Raw genomic sequence first — 16382 nt, 5'->3', positions numbered from 1 at the left:
ACCTTTTTCTAAATGGCACAACGTATTTAACCACCATATGGTGGTGTTGTGTGTCCATTTTCTTTTTTGCAGAATTCCTCAGTGGCGATTTAATATGTATTTTTAAAACTACCACGTATGTACTACTATCACTGGCATTTGGCAGCAGTGGCAGGAGCTGAGGTGTGGTGAGCTGTAGTAAACTCCAGAAAAATACTTTGGGCGCTTGCGCTTAATTTTTTCCAAATTGAGCCCTGAAAGATGGTTAAAGGTGTTCCTCATCCACTCTGCCACCATCAAAGAGCCCCTGTAACACAGGCTTGAAAGGTTCTAGTTGATTTATGAAAGCTGCAGCGATCCTGCTGGGGTAAGCCCCCAACGAAGGATACCACAGTGATATCAAGGACAGCCTACAATAGTGGTTCCCAAACTGGGGGTCGCGACCCACTGGAGGCTCTTGATTGTTGGTGGGTGGTAAAACACCAAGCAATAAATAAAGATGACTTTAGATTCTGTATGTGTCTAGTCAAATTTGCTGTGCTTCAAAGACAGAGGTCAAATGTCAAGCTATGTCTTCTGACAAATTTCTGCTTATTTTTTAACATGGGGATTGCTGTTTAATAACTCCTCTCACTTTGCAGTCAGAGAAAAGTAAAGAAAAGAAAAGTAAAGGGAATTATGTGACAGTCTTGTTGGGGTAGAGTGAGTGTAGAAGGAAAGGTGTACGATGTCTTTTAGTGACACATAAAATAATGAAATACCTGTGAATGAACTGTACACATTCAGCAGTTAGGAAAGTTCAAATGAAGCATAACTTTTTTGTATTTCTGAAGTTTGATGGAAACAAGATTTTAATAGCATCACAAGAAATCAAGACACTTTTAGTTGGTGATGTTCAAATGATAAATATTCAATGAAACCCTGAATAGGAGAACTTCCAAAACGATGGCTCAATGTATTACAATAACAATGAAAATTAGGGTATGGATGCCCACAAACCAAAAATAAATTAGGGTACCATATAAAACCATGCCTGCACAATGTTTTCTGTCACTCTTAGGAGTGCTACAACGTCTAATCAAATTGCCCTACTATGTATTCTAGGCAAAAGCCTGTGCTTTAAAAAGTGCTACAAACTGATTTCAGTCCCCTAGTTGAAAGTATTTGGGAGACTATCAGACTTTTGGTGAATTTTAGTCAAGTATTTCAAAGATTATAGGGGGAAAATGTAGAAGAATTCCCAGTAGAAGATGCAATATCGCTTTACCTATGGTTGCACAGGCACCTGCTGCCGGCACTGCCGAATGCCAAGGTTGCCGAATACCAAGCCAGCCTAGTTTTGATTCCATCTCATGCCTCTTTCTTCCACCACCCTACACGTCCTCTCTGCTTATCTCATTCTTACAGGTTCTCTTTTGTCACTCTGCAGTAAAGAGGCTCATAAGCTCTGGGCAGTTCTCAGATAAGTTTTTTTCAGTAACTGTCATCACCAACTCAGCAGCTGGGCTACCGTCAAAGAGATGATATATTTATCCAACATTTTTAAGGAGCAAACCAATTGGCAAGTGAGGGAAGTGGGAAGAAAGCAAGGTACCAACAGGGAGCAAAATGGAGGGGGTGAAGATCAGGAGAATAGGTATAACAGTATTTATAAGCTAGAACCTCAGTACATAAATGAAACGCTAAAACCGTAGATACAATAGACATTAAGACAAGGAAGCATTATATGACAGGGAGTATTTATAAAGTACAAAGCCACTAAACACTGCTTTCTCACTGTTTTCCTACCTTTTGCCTTTTTATCTCTCAAGTCAGATGATGAAAAGAAAATATTGGTACCCAAAATGAGTGCCAGTGTCCACCGCCTCCAATCACTGGCACAAATGAAGCACTGGAGGTGCAACTGCCCTATCTAAAATTGCCTATAGATTTAGAACTCTTTGGGAAAGATTCAGCAACTTTCAAATAATTTTCTTCAATACACATGTGTAGTTTGGTGACACCTAGTGAAAATGTCATAATTCAAAAACGTGTTCTGAAGAGATTTTTAGCGGTTATTTTTTACAGTGGGCTGCTCGACAGTACATAGAAAAGCAAAAATAGTTCAGAAGTGTCCAGATCAAATGCATACTACAAGTAAAGAACGCATTTGGACCCACAGCTGCATAATTACAAAATGGTAAAAAGTTGTTTTTGAAAGAAAAAAAACTGTTTTAACCCCAATCTAATTTATCAATAATGTGGGCGTATGCAAACTGAAGAAAGTGATATTCAGTGACTCGTTGGGAAGCACATCTTGCAGTACTCAAAGAAGCTATTACCTATACATGTTTAGGTGTAATAGAGCCACATTGACATGTGCATTACGTAACAAAGGAGGTACAATAATTGCAGCTGAGCCCAAATGAATATGCTTACCAGCCAAAGGGCATTTGGACTAACAAATGTACATTTGAAGTACAAATTGATTGAACATGATTTTTTATTCGGGTTATTTATAATATACAAACCTAACCTCCTTTCTGGACTGGATTGCTCCATAAACACAGCATCCTTAAGCCACTGGTGGGCAGCACAACAGCTCACCAGGGCAGTGGAGATCCTGGCCTCCCCTCCCCAGGGGGTGACCTTCCACCATCTTATGAGATCCCCAACTGCCTCTTGGAGATCTCTGGGCTTTCGGTGTGACCACCAGTGCGGCAACAGACCTATCGGCAGAGGAGTGCGACGAGTGAGAATCAAGATTGTTTGGATCAACCACTACCCCCATTTGCTTTCCCTCAACCAAACTCTCAAAAGCAGGAGTTAGTTTCAGAAAAACAAAAAAATTCAAGGCCCCCATACACATGAAGGTTTCTGTCTTCACACCAGGGCCGTTGTGTTTTTTTTCCAGGCTGTGACATCCAGTGGCAGGGTGATTGTCACTGTGACCTCATGTCTCAGAGGCAGACAGGTTGTCAGGTCAGTGGACTGACACCCACTGAGGCTCTACCAGTGCAAACTCCATGGTTTGCCCACTTCCATGCGCTTCATTTAGGGGGATGCCTGAATCCGCCAGCCTTTAAATACCCCAAAGTTTTCAGCTGAAGTTGGGTGGACAGTGGTGGCAGGCAACTATAATTATAAAAAAAATTAAAGCCCCAAAAGTAGGGCAATACATCAACCTAACATAACACAGACAAAGTGACTTAGACACAATTAGAGAATTGCCAATGAGTTTTTCGCTTCATTGGCCACTGTTTCCAAGCAGGTTTCAAACGAGTGCAATTAATGTATAAATGTAAAAATGACAAGTGCAATCATAGCTATATTCTCTGACTTGCACAACATATTTAAGAAAGCGAATGTCCATGCTCTTTGCACACCTAGTACCCCACATACAAAAGAAACAAATTAATTCAATTGAGTTAAGTTCTCATTAAGTTAACAGGTTTCCAGAATACATTTAAAAAACATCCTCCTATATGTAGTGGAATGCCAGTGTCAACGTACGATTGCAACATTAACTCACATTATCCCACTCAGTAATGCCTTGTAAGTGATATGTCGGGTCACAACAGGTCATGTGGATGTATGTCATTACTACGCATGCTTTTACAATGCATGCCTTTACCACGCAACTTTTACAACGCAAGTCGTTACAACGACTTGCGTTGGGGGGCGCTGGATAGTGAATAGTTTAATTTACTATTACAACTCCAGTCCCCGTGGATAGTAGGGAAGGTTTTGGATAGTAAATTAAACTATTCCCTATCCTACAGCGCCCCCTAGCGCAAGTCGTTGTAACGATTTGCGTTGTAAAAGTTGCGTGGTAAAGGTAGTGCGTGGTAAAAGTTGCGTTGTAAACGCTGTTCCCCAGTCATGTGTTGCAGTAGTATGGCTTGCAATGTGCTGTGATATCCTGTCACTTGATGGCTTATGAAATCCTGCGGACTGAGCTCTAACCATTTGTACCTATCATATCGCATCCATCTTGAGTGGGAGTTAAGGCAATATTGACGCCTCATCTCTGATGATAACCCACTAGATTAAAGTCTTTCTTCTGTATTCTTTTTTTGCTAAGTGATTGTTAGAGCTATAAATAAAATGTATCTAATTGTCAGACTCTATTCCAGAGTTTTTTGTTGTGAATACCTAGATGAATATGTGCATGAAAAGCTAACGTGGTATTATTGGCGAACTCCAGGGAATCCTGCAAATGCTTTTGAGAAATTTGCCAGTTTGCCACTGATGAAAATGTAGCATAGAGACACCTACCAGCGCTTGGGGCGCAGCAGCCCTGGACCAGAAGCCTTCGCTGTTTTCCGCATCTTCTGGCACAGCGGAGATGATATTGATAAACCTGTCTAAAAGTTAAAGAAGACGGGGTTAACATGGCTTCCACATCAGTCAGCAAATACACAGATTCCCCCACTTTCACCCGGTTAGGTTAAGCATATATGTTATTTTTTAAAAAGTAACACATCTGTTGGGATATACCGCGGTGGCAAGTGTCGGCAACCATTTTAGGAGCAGGATGTCGGTTCAAGAAGAAGTTCAAAGGTTGTTATGATCGCCATTGAGTCTTGGTGCAGGCAGCGCTTGCACGCCATTCATGTTTCCTTACATATCTGTTTTCCACAGAGAGCTCACTCAGACTGACTCACACATGCCATTCGCTCTAAGTAAAGGCAGTCCATGTACGTGAGACCCGACATGGACATGACCTTGGTTGTGAGCTCTGGCCGCATCGCACTCATCATCTGCTCCCAGAGCAAGGAGAACCCGCATGTCTGAATTTACTGTGGTCTACACTCAGTAGAGAGCACTATGCATATCACATTCATTATTCAGCCCCAGTGGAAGCATTATATACATGCAAAGATCCACCCAGATCTGTTTTCAGTAGTGAGTTTAGCTTGTGTCGCACTTGCCGTTTGCTCCTAATGAGGGCAGTGAATGATTGTGCAAGTCCTCCTGAATCTGGGTTCAGTGGAAAGCTCTATTTTGGGGTCACAATTGTTACTCGCTCGCATGGAGACTGTGCATTCACGTAAAGCTTGACTATCATCTTGACTGAATAGAGAAAGCTCTCCATTTTACACTTGTCATTCACTCCCAGCTGAATCGGTGCAGGCAAGTGACAATTCACATGTCATTCGACTCAACTGAAAACCCCATCCCCAAAGCCTAAGCATTTGCTTCCATAGGAGGCACGTAGGGCAGACAGCGCAAGGTCCCAGCATATCAGCTCAGCAGAGATCTCTGCCTGTTACCCTAACGATTCTTTAATGCTAGGGCCCATGACCCTAGACCTACACCGTCCCCCTCTTGCCCCATTTTGATTAGCTCCAGGTTTCAGAGTTGCTTTGTTTCCCCCATCAACCTCTTCTTTAACCTGGGCATTGCTTCTTTTAAGTTTAACAGTATCTACTGCTTTATTTAGGGAGAACTCCCTCTCCCCTCTGTACAGCAAACAGCCCTATACCACAGGCATGTACTATTAGTCATATAGTGTGTGCGAAGTGCTTTCGAGTTACTTCCTTGTCTAGCTCTCATCCTGTGCGGGGGGGGGGGAGGGGGAGAATGCTCTAAGAGGCCTGCTTCAGCATCTTTCCCTCTGTGCAGTAAACTATGACGTGGCATCTAGCACACAGGGGAAGTTGTGGTGTGGCACCTGGTCTGCATCGCTATTTGACGACTCAGAAAACTGAGTATATACAATACGCCAAGGTATACATACATACATACATACATACATACATAAATGCTTATACACTTAGCCCATGCCATAACAGTTGACAGACCTGTGTATGCTACTTGCGATCCTATTGTCACGCACGTATGTCCTACTACACCAGGTCTGGAGGACAGACTATAGGCCTCGCACATGACACCAAACCTCACCACCAATATGAGTTCTGCCAACGCCCTCATTCCATCTGTGCATCACAGGTGTAGCAAGGTGTGCACAGATGTAGCAATGCGCATTACAGGTGTAGCAATGCGCATTACAGAAGCAGCGGGGTGTATTACAGATGTAGCAATGTTGCCTTACAAGTGTAGCAATATGCATTACAGATGTAGCAAATGTGGCATTACAGGTGTAGGAATGTGTATTACAGATGTAGAAAGGTGCATTACAGATTTAAGAATGTGGCAGTTCAAGTTTAGCAATGTGTATTACAGCTATAGCAATGTAGCATTACAGGTGTAGCAATGTGTATTACAGGTGTAGCAATGTGGCATTACAGATGTAGCAATGTGGCATTACAGATGTAGCAATGTTGCATTACAGATGTAGCAATGTGGTATTACAGGTGTAGCAATGTGTATTACAGATGTAGCAATGTGGCATTACAGATGTAGCAATGTGGTATTACAGGTGTAGCAATGTGTATTACAGATGTAGCAATGTGGCATTACAGGTGTAGCAATGTGCATTACAGAAGCAGCGGGGTTTATTACAGATGTAGGAATGTTGCATTACAAATGTAGCAATATGCATTACAGATGTAGCAATGTGGTATTACAGGTCTAGCAATGTGTATTACAGATGTAGGAATGTTGCATTACAAGTGTAGCAATATGCATTACAGATGTAGCAATGTGGCATTACAGATGTAGCAATGTGGCATTACAGGTGTTTCAATGTGTAGTACAGATATATAGCAAGGTGCATTACAGATTTAAGAATGTGGCAGTACAAGTTTAGCAATGTGTATTACTGATGTAGTAATGTGGCATTACAGATGTAGCAAGGTGGCATTACAGGTGTAGCAATGTTTATCACAGATGTAGCAAGGTGCATTACAGATTTAAGAATGTGGCAGTACAAATTCAGCAATGTGTAATTTAGATGTAGCAATTACCCACCTGATAGTCTGGAAAGTGTTTTGTGGCATCTACAAGGGGTTGGGAAGTGCTAAGTAATTGCTAAAATACAATGCAACACATACATCTGTGATGTATCAGTGCACATTTTGGGATTCTTGCCCCCTCTCCCACTTCCTGGCTGATCAAAAATCTAAAAATAAATACATACAGGATATATCGTCAGAATCATTAATTACCCCTTAGGTAAGAAAGCCATATCTCAAACGTATGACACTTTAATAAATAACTAACCAGACCTACTAAGGAAGGTTAGAGAAAATGGGATTATGGTGTTGCCCATGACGAGGACGATGAATGGGAGAAAGCCAAGGGGGAGGCGGGTTCCGACTGATACAATTTCAAGTGTTTCATCTTACATACTACAAAGGAAAGAAACGTTGTTCTATACATTGTGTGCAGCCTGACCTCTGCTTAAGAGGATGTGAAAACGTGGAAAATTCAATCCGCACGTGGCGGGAATTCCCTAAAGTTGCCAAATATTGGAAAAGAGCCGGTGAATGCTAGAGCAAAGACACAGGGACTGAAACTGACTGAGACATTTAAAAGATGTTCTTGGAATATGGGGGGACCGAGCCCATACGAAACATAAACTGCTGTTCTGCAATCTAGAAATGGCCATTTCCGGGGGAAATATACCCCACTTATGGGATGTGAGAATAACAGTGAAGGTGAAAGACCGGCTGCTGAGGGTGGATGGGTGTCATGAAGCAGAAAGAGAGGCGAGGGTGTTTAAAGCAGCATCGGAAGGTCTGGGGGAAAGGGTGTGAGTTACACAGCTTCGACTATGAAAGAGAGCGAAATTCATAAATCTATATATTTCCATATAGTAACAGGGCATATACTGAAAATAAATATACGACAGAACCTATGTATATGATGTATGGAGGGCTCCCAGACAATGGGAAACATCCTTTACAACGCAACTTTTACCCCGCACTACCATTACAACGCAACCATTACACCGCAAGTCATTACAACGACTTGCGCTGGAGGGCGCTGTAGGATAGGGAATAGCTTAATTTTCTATCCAACACCTTCCCTACTATCCACGGGGACTGGAGTTGGAATAGCAAATTAAACTATTCCACTATCTAGCGCCCCCCAACGCAAGTCGTTGTAACGACTTGCGTTGTAAAAACTGCGTTGTAATGGCATGCGAGGTAAAAGCATGCGTTGTGATGTCATACAACCCCAGACAATTAATAACACAGTCTATTGAAAGAGACCGCAAGGGACGCTTGTAGAGGTAACCTGTAAAAGTCCCCTCTGTACTTAACTGGGAACCTTGGAAGTTGAGGGCAGAGAAGCCTGCAGTGCAGAAGGAAGGGGGCTTCTCAGGAGTCATGATCTGTGCATGCCTATGTAGAAAGCCTGTCCCTGGATTACTGCAGGAGTCTTTTTACCCCTACTGTTAGCACCTACTCGTGCTCAAATGCTTTTCTGTGAGTACCTATTTATGTGACCCTGCCAAGAGGGGAGGACTTCTGTTTCCAATCTCTGTCTTGTTTTTACCAGCACCAAATACAGGACGTAAATGTACCCACGTTCCCAGACAGGAGTTCATTTGGAATGGGCACCTGAGGAATAAACTCCTCTGTCAGCCTGTTACGGAGCACCGTTGGTGACCTTCCAGGCAGCGCAGGATTTACGTATAAGCTACACAAGCTATAGCTTGGGGCTCCCACTTTCTTGGGGGCCCCCAAAAAATATTATTAAGTCATATTTGTCACAGACATAGTCACATAGAATATCTGGACTTATAAAGGGCCCCATATTTCAAATAGCTTAGGGCCTTATCAAGTCTACATCCGGCGCTGCTTCCAGGCCTTGGAATATATGTTGCATGTGCTTGATGAAGGCATCTTGTGTTCTGATTCTCCTTGACCTTGTGGTCATCTTGCTCATGAGACTCCACTGTCCATAGTCTCCATCAAAAGCAAGCCATCCAAAACTGAAAATAGGACAATGCGCTCCAGGGTTGCACCACGGACCATCCTACCGCCTTAACATAAGAAATCCATAGGAGTCTCTGCTTGCTCAGTACAAGTCGCCAAACTCTAGAATTTACTACCAGAGAAGATTCCAAGCGTTTAGATTTCAGAAGGGAGCTGCTATTTCCAAGATAACTATATCACCCTATAACCCTGATAAAGAACGGAACCCAGAAAAATAATGACATCTTCAAATACAATGTACAGCCTCCAGTCACAGAAACTGAAAAGCCGAAGCAGCACACAATGTCCTGTGTCCAGGTGAATTATGTAGGGCTGACCTGTTTCTAGCCTGAGTATTATGTAGTAATGTCAATTCATATATAACCTGCCTGGCCCTCGCTGATATTACTGCCATGCGAGGCAGCGGCCAGGCAGCCGGCTGTAGGTCAAACAAGCTGCATAATGTCTCCCTTATATTGCTTGACCCTTGTACACACACATAATACAGAACTCCTATGAGTCGCGTCCATCGTCCAGTACAGTACCAGTCCTCACTAATAAACCATCCATCACCAACTGAACGGGCATGGAATAAGTGAAGAGATATGCAACATGCCGCTGGCCAACAGAGGACTTTAATTTAGTCCACTGCTGCGTGTCCCAAATTGCTACTTACGACAACCACTTCTAGATATCTCACACTGATTATCAGATAAGGGAGGATGTAACAAAGGGCCAGATGTATGAAGCTCAAATGGATTTGCAAATGCCGAAATTCGCATTACCTCATTTGGGCAAAATGGTATGTATGTAGCAAATTTCAGTGCAAAACAAGGAATCGCAAATTTGCGATTCCTTATTTTGCAATTGCATTTAAGGAATCGCAAAATTTGCGATTCCTTAAATGCAATGTATGATGCAAAAAAAAATTGCTAATTGTCCCTAAGGAATCGCAAATTACCACCAACTTCAAGTTGGTGGTAATTTGCGAATTTTTGAAAAATGCCCATTTTTGCATTTTTCAAAGTGCCATGTGACGCACATACATGCACTTAGGGCATGTATGTGCACCACATATGCACCCATGCTTATTTCAGGGGTGCAACAGGGTGTCCTTTGGACACCCCGGCACCCTTGAAATTATTCTCAATTTGCGATTAGCAAATTGCGAATTGCAAATTGAGAATAATTTCACATTCATTCCTATGGGCCTCCTGGCAATTAAGGAATTTTAAGAAATCGCTAAAAAATAGCGAATTTTTACATACATACCATTTTGCAATTCTCAAATAGCGATTCCTTAAAAATCGCTATTTGAGAATCGCAAAAGTGTATCTTGATACATCTGGTCCAAAGTCCATACCAGCAGAGCTCCCGCCAACCTATGCCTACTCAGGACCATGAACCCTATGCTAAAAATCGAAGGATGACATCCCAGTGCAGTGACCAACCAAGTAGCAAAGCTGTTCAAAGCTGCCAGCTTACTGAAAACCATAACCCATGACCGTCTTCCACAGTTCGGCACACAGCACAGTTCTAAGCGCTAAGTTCCAAAAGAGGATAACCGCGCATCAGTGGTCATCACGCACGACAAGGAAACATTTTCCATACAGGATGAAAGCAAAGACAGCACCCTTCCAACCACACAACTTACACACTGTAGCCTGCTACCCGTGTGGGCAAAGTGCTTCAGCGCCTGACATAAGGGTAGTAAGTGATAAATAAATATTGCAGCTGTATCCTGGCCTGCAGCATGCAGTTCAATCCTAACTCTGAGACATCCACAGGGCTCTCATAACACCACTCTGTCCCTGTTTCCGGTATGGACATGTGATCCAGTGCTGTGCCTAATGGAGGATCTCCCAAAAATAAAGGGTTCTGAATACCGAAGAGCCCAAAGCTACCACAATGCACATCAATCCTGACCTGCATTGCGTAGCACAATCCCAGTGCAGAGACTTCAAAGCGCTTTCACGAAGCTTCTCTATTCTGTTTGCACTGCTTCATTTGAGGCGGTGGTTTCCGGTGCTCGGCACCGGCACCGCAGTTTTAACACCAGCACTGATGACAGTCTGACACATGGCGGCGCTGTGGATCTAATTCGGAAATAAGCCCAACAACAGTAGTATATTAATTCACTATAGAATAGATTAATAGGGATTTATACCTGCCGCCCAAGCTATTCTTATAGTGTTGGGCACTTGGAATAGTCAAACCTGTCACACTTGTAGGAGTGTGATTGTCAGTCGTTGTGTTGATATTGTCATTGGCAGCGCAGGCATGGCAACGGGTGGTGCAAGGGCTCTAGCGCTTTTTTGTTTTGTTTACAAAGTAAGCACTGCTTGTTTGCAGCATGCCCTGGTGAACCAATGCTGGGGTGCAGGGGGAGCTCTGGGAATGTATCAGTATCTGAGGCTAGTGTATGCCCAGAGCTTGCACAATGCACCTCTGATCTGACCTGCACCCGATGGGAATCCCCAGTACTGAGCTATCGAAAGAGCTCTTGCAGTGCACCTCAGGGGAAACATCCTTTACAACGAAACTTTTACAACGCAGTGCTTTTACAACACAGGTTTTACAATGAAAACCATTACAACGCATTGCGCTGGGGGCGCTCTAGGATAGGGAATAGATTTAATTTACTATCTAACACCTTCACTAGTGTCCACGGGGACTGGAGTTGGAATAGTAAATTCAACTATTCACTATCCAGCACCCCAAAGCGCTATGCGTTGTAAAGGTTTGCGTTGTAAAAACTGCGTTGTAACAGCATGCGTGGTAAAAGCATGCGTTGTAACGTCATACATCCCACCTCAGGCTTGATTCCAGTGTGGACTTGCAATCTTAGCGCTGAGACAAACACGGAACTCTGACAAAGCGCCTCTGGCCTGACTCGAGGTGCTCTTTCATCTCACCACTGAGGCTCTCACCACATTCTTTAAATACCGGATTGAAGAACTTCGTTTTCTTCAAATCGCGCGGGGAGGAGGCGGCGGGGGTCAAAGCACCTGCTGCGGAGAATGGATCGGAAGAACTATCCGTCTAAAGTTGTTAAAGCCCATTTCCCCATCGTGCTGGGAAGATACACCACTTAAACTTGCATGAAACGCACCTCTGCACTGTCTCGGTTTATTTCCAGTTAAAATGTGCTCTGTACGTGTCCTCCACGTACTCCGAGAGCATATATTCAGAACTATATAGAACGGGTCATATGTCAGGAGTCCAGCCACACCAAACATGATGATGCGATGATCTCGAGCAGCCAACGGATCTTAATTATCGATCTCAGTAGGATAGCTCAGGGGGTTGAGCTCCCACTCAAGAGAAGTGTGTCTAACCTGCAGACCACACACAGTTTCAATCTAAGTACAATAGCCCACTCTTCCAGCCCGTCTGCTCTTCCAGCCCCCGAGTCTTTACTCAGTTCTTCTTCTCCCCCTCCCGCTGCTCAACTCACCTTTTCCCCCATCGGACTTCCCATTCCCACCTCTCCGGCGTCGGTCTCATGCGCGGCTTCCTTCTCGTTTGCTCTTTTGCTCTCTGTCATTCTTTCTTCCTTCCTCTCTTCCTCTCTGCCCTGAGTGACCCCTTTCTCTGCTGCCTCTCATCCTCAAACCCCGCCTCCTTTCTTTTCCTTGCCCCCTCTCCTGTGCTATTCGATGTTTACCTTTCTTATACATCCCTCCTCCTTCTTTTCATTGTTATCCCTCCGATCTTGCCTCACCACCTCCATCTTTCCCTTCATTTTCTCTCACTTGCTTCACTCATCTCGCTCCCCCTTCCCCTCCCCTCCTCCATTCTCTCACCCACTTCCCTTTCCGCTCTCTCTTCACTCACCTCGCCCGGGCGCCGCTGGCTCGTGACAGCAGCTGATCCAGCAAAGTTGATATGTTTTAAACCTCTCCGGCGGGTTTCATCACTTCCTCCTTCTGAGTCAGAAAACGCGAATCCGCCCCCACCCAGTCCGGGCACCGTCACCGGCCCACCCCCGCGACACCAGACAAAGGGCCTGAAGTAACAGCCTTAAAATAGCCTCCTGCCAATAAATGACCTGGAGCCTGGGGAATAACACAGCTCTATCCGAAAACACGAGCCGGAACCCGGGGAAAACACATCCCTTTCGAAATTCACGAGCCGGAGCCTCTCTGGGAAATAACGCATCCCTATCCAAATAAATACACGAGCAGGAGCCTAGGGAATAACACATCCATATCCAGACACACAAGCCGGAGCTTGGGGAATAACACATCCCTATCCAGATACACAAGCCGGATTCTGGGGATGAAAGAAGTAATCTCCTGGAGCACGAGCCAGAACCAGGGGAACAAAGTACTCTCAACCCAAAACACAAGCCACAGACCGGCGTATAAAGTGCTCATATCCTAATACACGAGCCACAGACCGGGGTATAAAGTGCTCATATCCTAAAACACGAGCCACAGACCGGGGTATAAGTACTCATATCCTAATACGCGAGCCACGGACCGGGGTATAAAGTGCTCATATCCTAATACACGAGCCACAGACCGGGGGTATAAAGAGCTCATATTCTAATACACGAGCCACAGACCGGGGGTATAAAGAGCTCATATTCTAATACACGAGCCACAGACCGGGGTATAAAGACCTCATATCCTAATACACGAGCCACAGACCGGGGTATAAAGAGCTCATATTCTAATACACGAGCCACAGACCGGGGGTATAAAGAGCTCATATTCTAATACACCAGCCACAGACCGGGGGTATAAAGAGCTCATATTCTAATACACGAGCCACAGACCAGGGTATAAAGACCTCATATCCTAATACACAAGCCACAGACCGGGGTATAAAGTGCTCATATCCTAATACACGAGCCACAGACCGGGGGTATAAAGAGCTCATATTCTAATACACGAGCCACAGACCGGGGTATAAAGAGCTCATATTCTAATACACGAGCCACAGACCGGGGTATAAAGAGCTCATATTCTAATACACGAGCCACAGACCAGGGTATAAAGACCTCATATCCTAATACACGAGCCACAGACCGGGGTATAAAGTGCTCATATCCTAATAGACGAGCTACAGACCCTGGTATAAAGAGCTCATATCCTAATACACGAGCCACAGACCGGGGGTATAAAGAGCTCATATTCTAATACACCAGCCACAGACCGGGGTATAAAGTGCTCATATCCTAATACACCAGCCACAGACCGGGGTATAAAGTGCTCATTTCCTAATACACGAGTCACAGACCGGGGTATAAAGTGCTCATATCCTAATACACGAGCCACAGACCGGGGGTATAAAGAGCTCATATTCTAATACACGAGCCACAGACCGGGGGTATAAAGAGCCCATATTCTAATACACGAGCCACAGACCAGGGTATAAAGACCTCATATCCTAATACACAAGCCACAGACCGGGGTATAAAGTGCTCATATCCTAATACACGAGCCACAGACCGGGGGTATAAAGAGCTCATATTCTAATACACGAGCCACAGACCGGGGTATAAAGAGCTCATATTCTAATACACGAGCCACAGACCAGGGTATAAAGACCTCATATCCTAATACACGAGCCACAGACCGGGGTATAAAGTGCTCATATCCTAATACACGAGCTACAGACCGTGGTATAAAGAGCTCATATCCTAATACACGAGCCACAGACCGGGGGTATAAAGAGCTCATATTCTAATACACCAGCCACAGACCGGGGTATAAAGAACTCATATCCTAATACACGAGCCACAGACCGGGGGTATAAAGAGCTCATATTCTAATACACGAGCCACAGACCAGGGTATAAAGAACTCATATCCTAATACACGAGCCACAGACCGGGGTATAAAGTGCTCATATCCTAATACATGAGCCACAGACCAGGGTATAAAGAACTCATATCCTAATACACGAGCCACAGACCGAGGTATAAAGTGCTCATATCCTAATACACGAGTCACAGACCGGGGTATAAAGAACTCATATCCTAATACACGAGCCACAGACCGAGGTATAAAGTGCTCATATCCTAATACACGAGTCACAGACCGGGGTATAAAGTGCTCATATCCTAATACACGAGCCACAGACCAGGGTATAAAGTGCTCATATCCTAATACACGAGCCACAGACCAGGGTATAAAGAACTCATATCCTAATACACGAGCCACAGACCGGGGTATAAAGTGCTCATATCCTAATACACGAGCCACAGACCGAGGTATAAAGTGCTCATATCCTAATACACAAGCCACAGACCGGGGTATAAAGTACTCATATCCCAATACACGAGCCACAGACTGGGGGTATAAAGAGCTTATATCCCAATACACGAGCAACAGACCGGGGTATAAAGAGCTCATATCCCAACACACGAGCCATAGATCGGGGGTATAAAGAGCTCATATCCAAATACACGAGCCACAGACCGGGGTATAACGTGCTCATATCCTAATACATGAACCACAGGCCGGGGTATAAAGTGCTCATATCCTAATACACGAGGCACAGACCGGGGTATAAAGTACTCATATCCCAATACACGAGCCACAGACTGGGGGTATAAAGAGCTTATATCCCAATACACGAGCAACAGACCGGGGTATAAAGAGCTCATATCCCAACACACGAGCCACAGATTGGGGGTATAAAGAGCTCATATCCAAATACACGAGCCACAGACCGGGGTATAACGTGCTCATATCCTAATACATGAACCACAGGCCGGGGTATAAAGTGCTCATATCCTAATACACGAGGCACAGACCGGTGTATAACGTCCTCATATCTTAATACACGAGCCACAGACCGGGGTATAAAGTGCTCATATCCTAATACACGAGCCACAGACCAGGGTATAAAGAACTCATATCCTAATACACGAGCCACAGACCGGGGTATAAAGTGCTCATATCCTAATACACGAGCCACAGACCAGGGTATAAAGAACTCATATCCTAATACACGAGCCACAGACCGAGGTATAAAGTGCTCATATCCTAATACACGAGTCACAGACCGGGGTATAAAGTGCTCATATCCTAATACACGAGCCACAGATCAGGGTATAAAGTGCTCATATCCTAATACACAAGCCACAGACCAGGGTATAAAGAACTCATATCCTAATACACGAGACACAGACCGGGGTATAAAGTGCTCATATCCTAATACACGAGCCACAGACCAGGGTATAAAGAACTCATATCCCAATACACGAGCCACAGACCGAGGTATAAAGTGCTCATATCCTAATACACGAGTCACAGACCGGGGTATAAAGTGCTCATATCCTAATACACGAGCCACAGACCAGGGTATAAAGTGCTCATATCCTAATACACAAGCCACAGACCGGGGTATAAAGTACTCATATCCCAATACACGAGCCACAGACTGGGGGTATAAAGAGCTCATATCCCAATACACGAGCAACAGACCGGGGTATAAAGAGCTCATATCCCAACACACGAGCCACAGATCGGGGGTATAAAGAGCTCATATCCAAATACACGAGTCACAGACCGGGGTATAACGTGCTCATATCCTAATACATGAACCACAGGCCGGGGTATAAAGTGCTCATATCCTA

The 16382-nt window shown here is 44.4% G+C and overlaps 1 protein-coding gene across 3 annotated transcripts in view; it reads right to left on the bottom strand.

Annotated features, from left to right (window-relative positions):
- The window catches only part of LOC144768759 (phosphatidylserine decarboxylase proenzyme, mitochondrial-like), a 59461-nt gene extending 46744 nt beyond the window's left edge, over positions 1-12717 (bottom strand). The window contains exons 1-2 of one of the 3 annotated variants that reach the window (XM_078652672.1): positions 12627-12717; positions 4237-4325 (exon numbers count right to left, since the gene is read on the bottom strand). In XM_078652672.1, coding sequence (XP_078508798.1) covers positions 4237-4289 — 53 coding nt within the window. In that variant the 5' untranslated portion in view covers positions 4290-4325; positions 12627-12717. The other 2 variants (XM_078652669.1, XM_078652670.1) reach the window with 2 other exon arrangements.
- Positions 12718-16382: the final 3665 nt, after the last annotated feature.

The sequence above is a fragment of the Lissotriton helveticus genome, chromosome 7 (genome assembly GCF_964261635.1).
Source record: "Lissotriton helveticus chromosome 7, aLisHel1.1, whole genome shotgun sequence".
Classification (NCBI taxonomy): Eukaryota; Metazoa; Chordata; class Amphibia; order Caudata; family Salamandridae; genus Lissotriton; species Lissotriton helveticus.
Note: the sequence above shows the minus strand (reverse complement) of the source record. Positions and strands in the feature narration are given on the sequence as shown.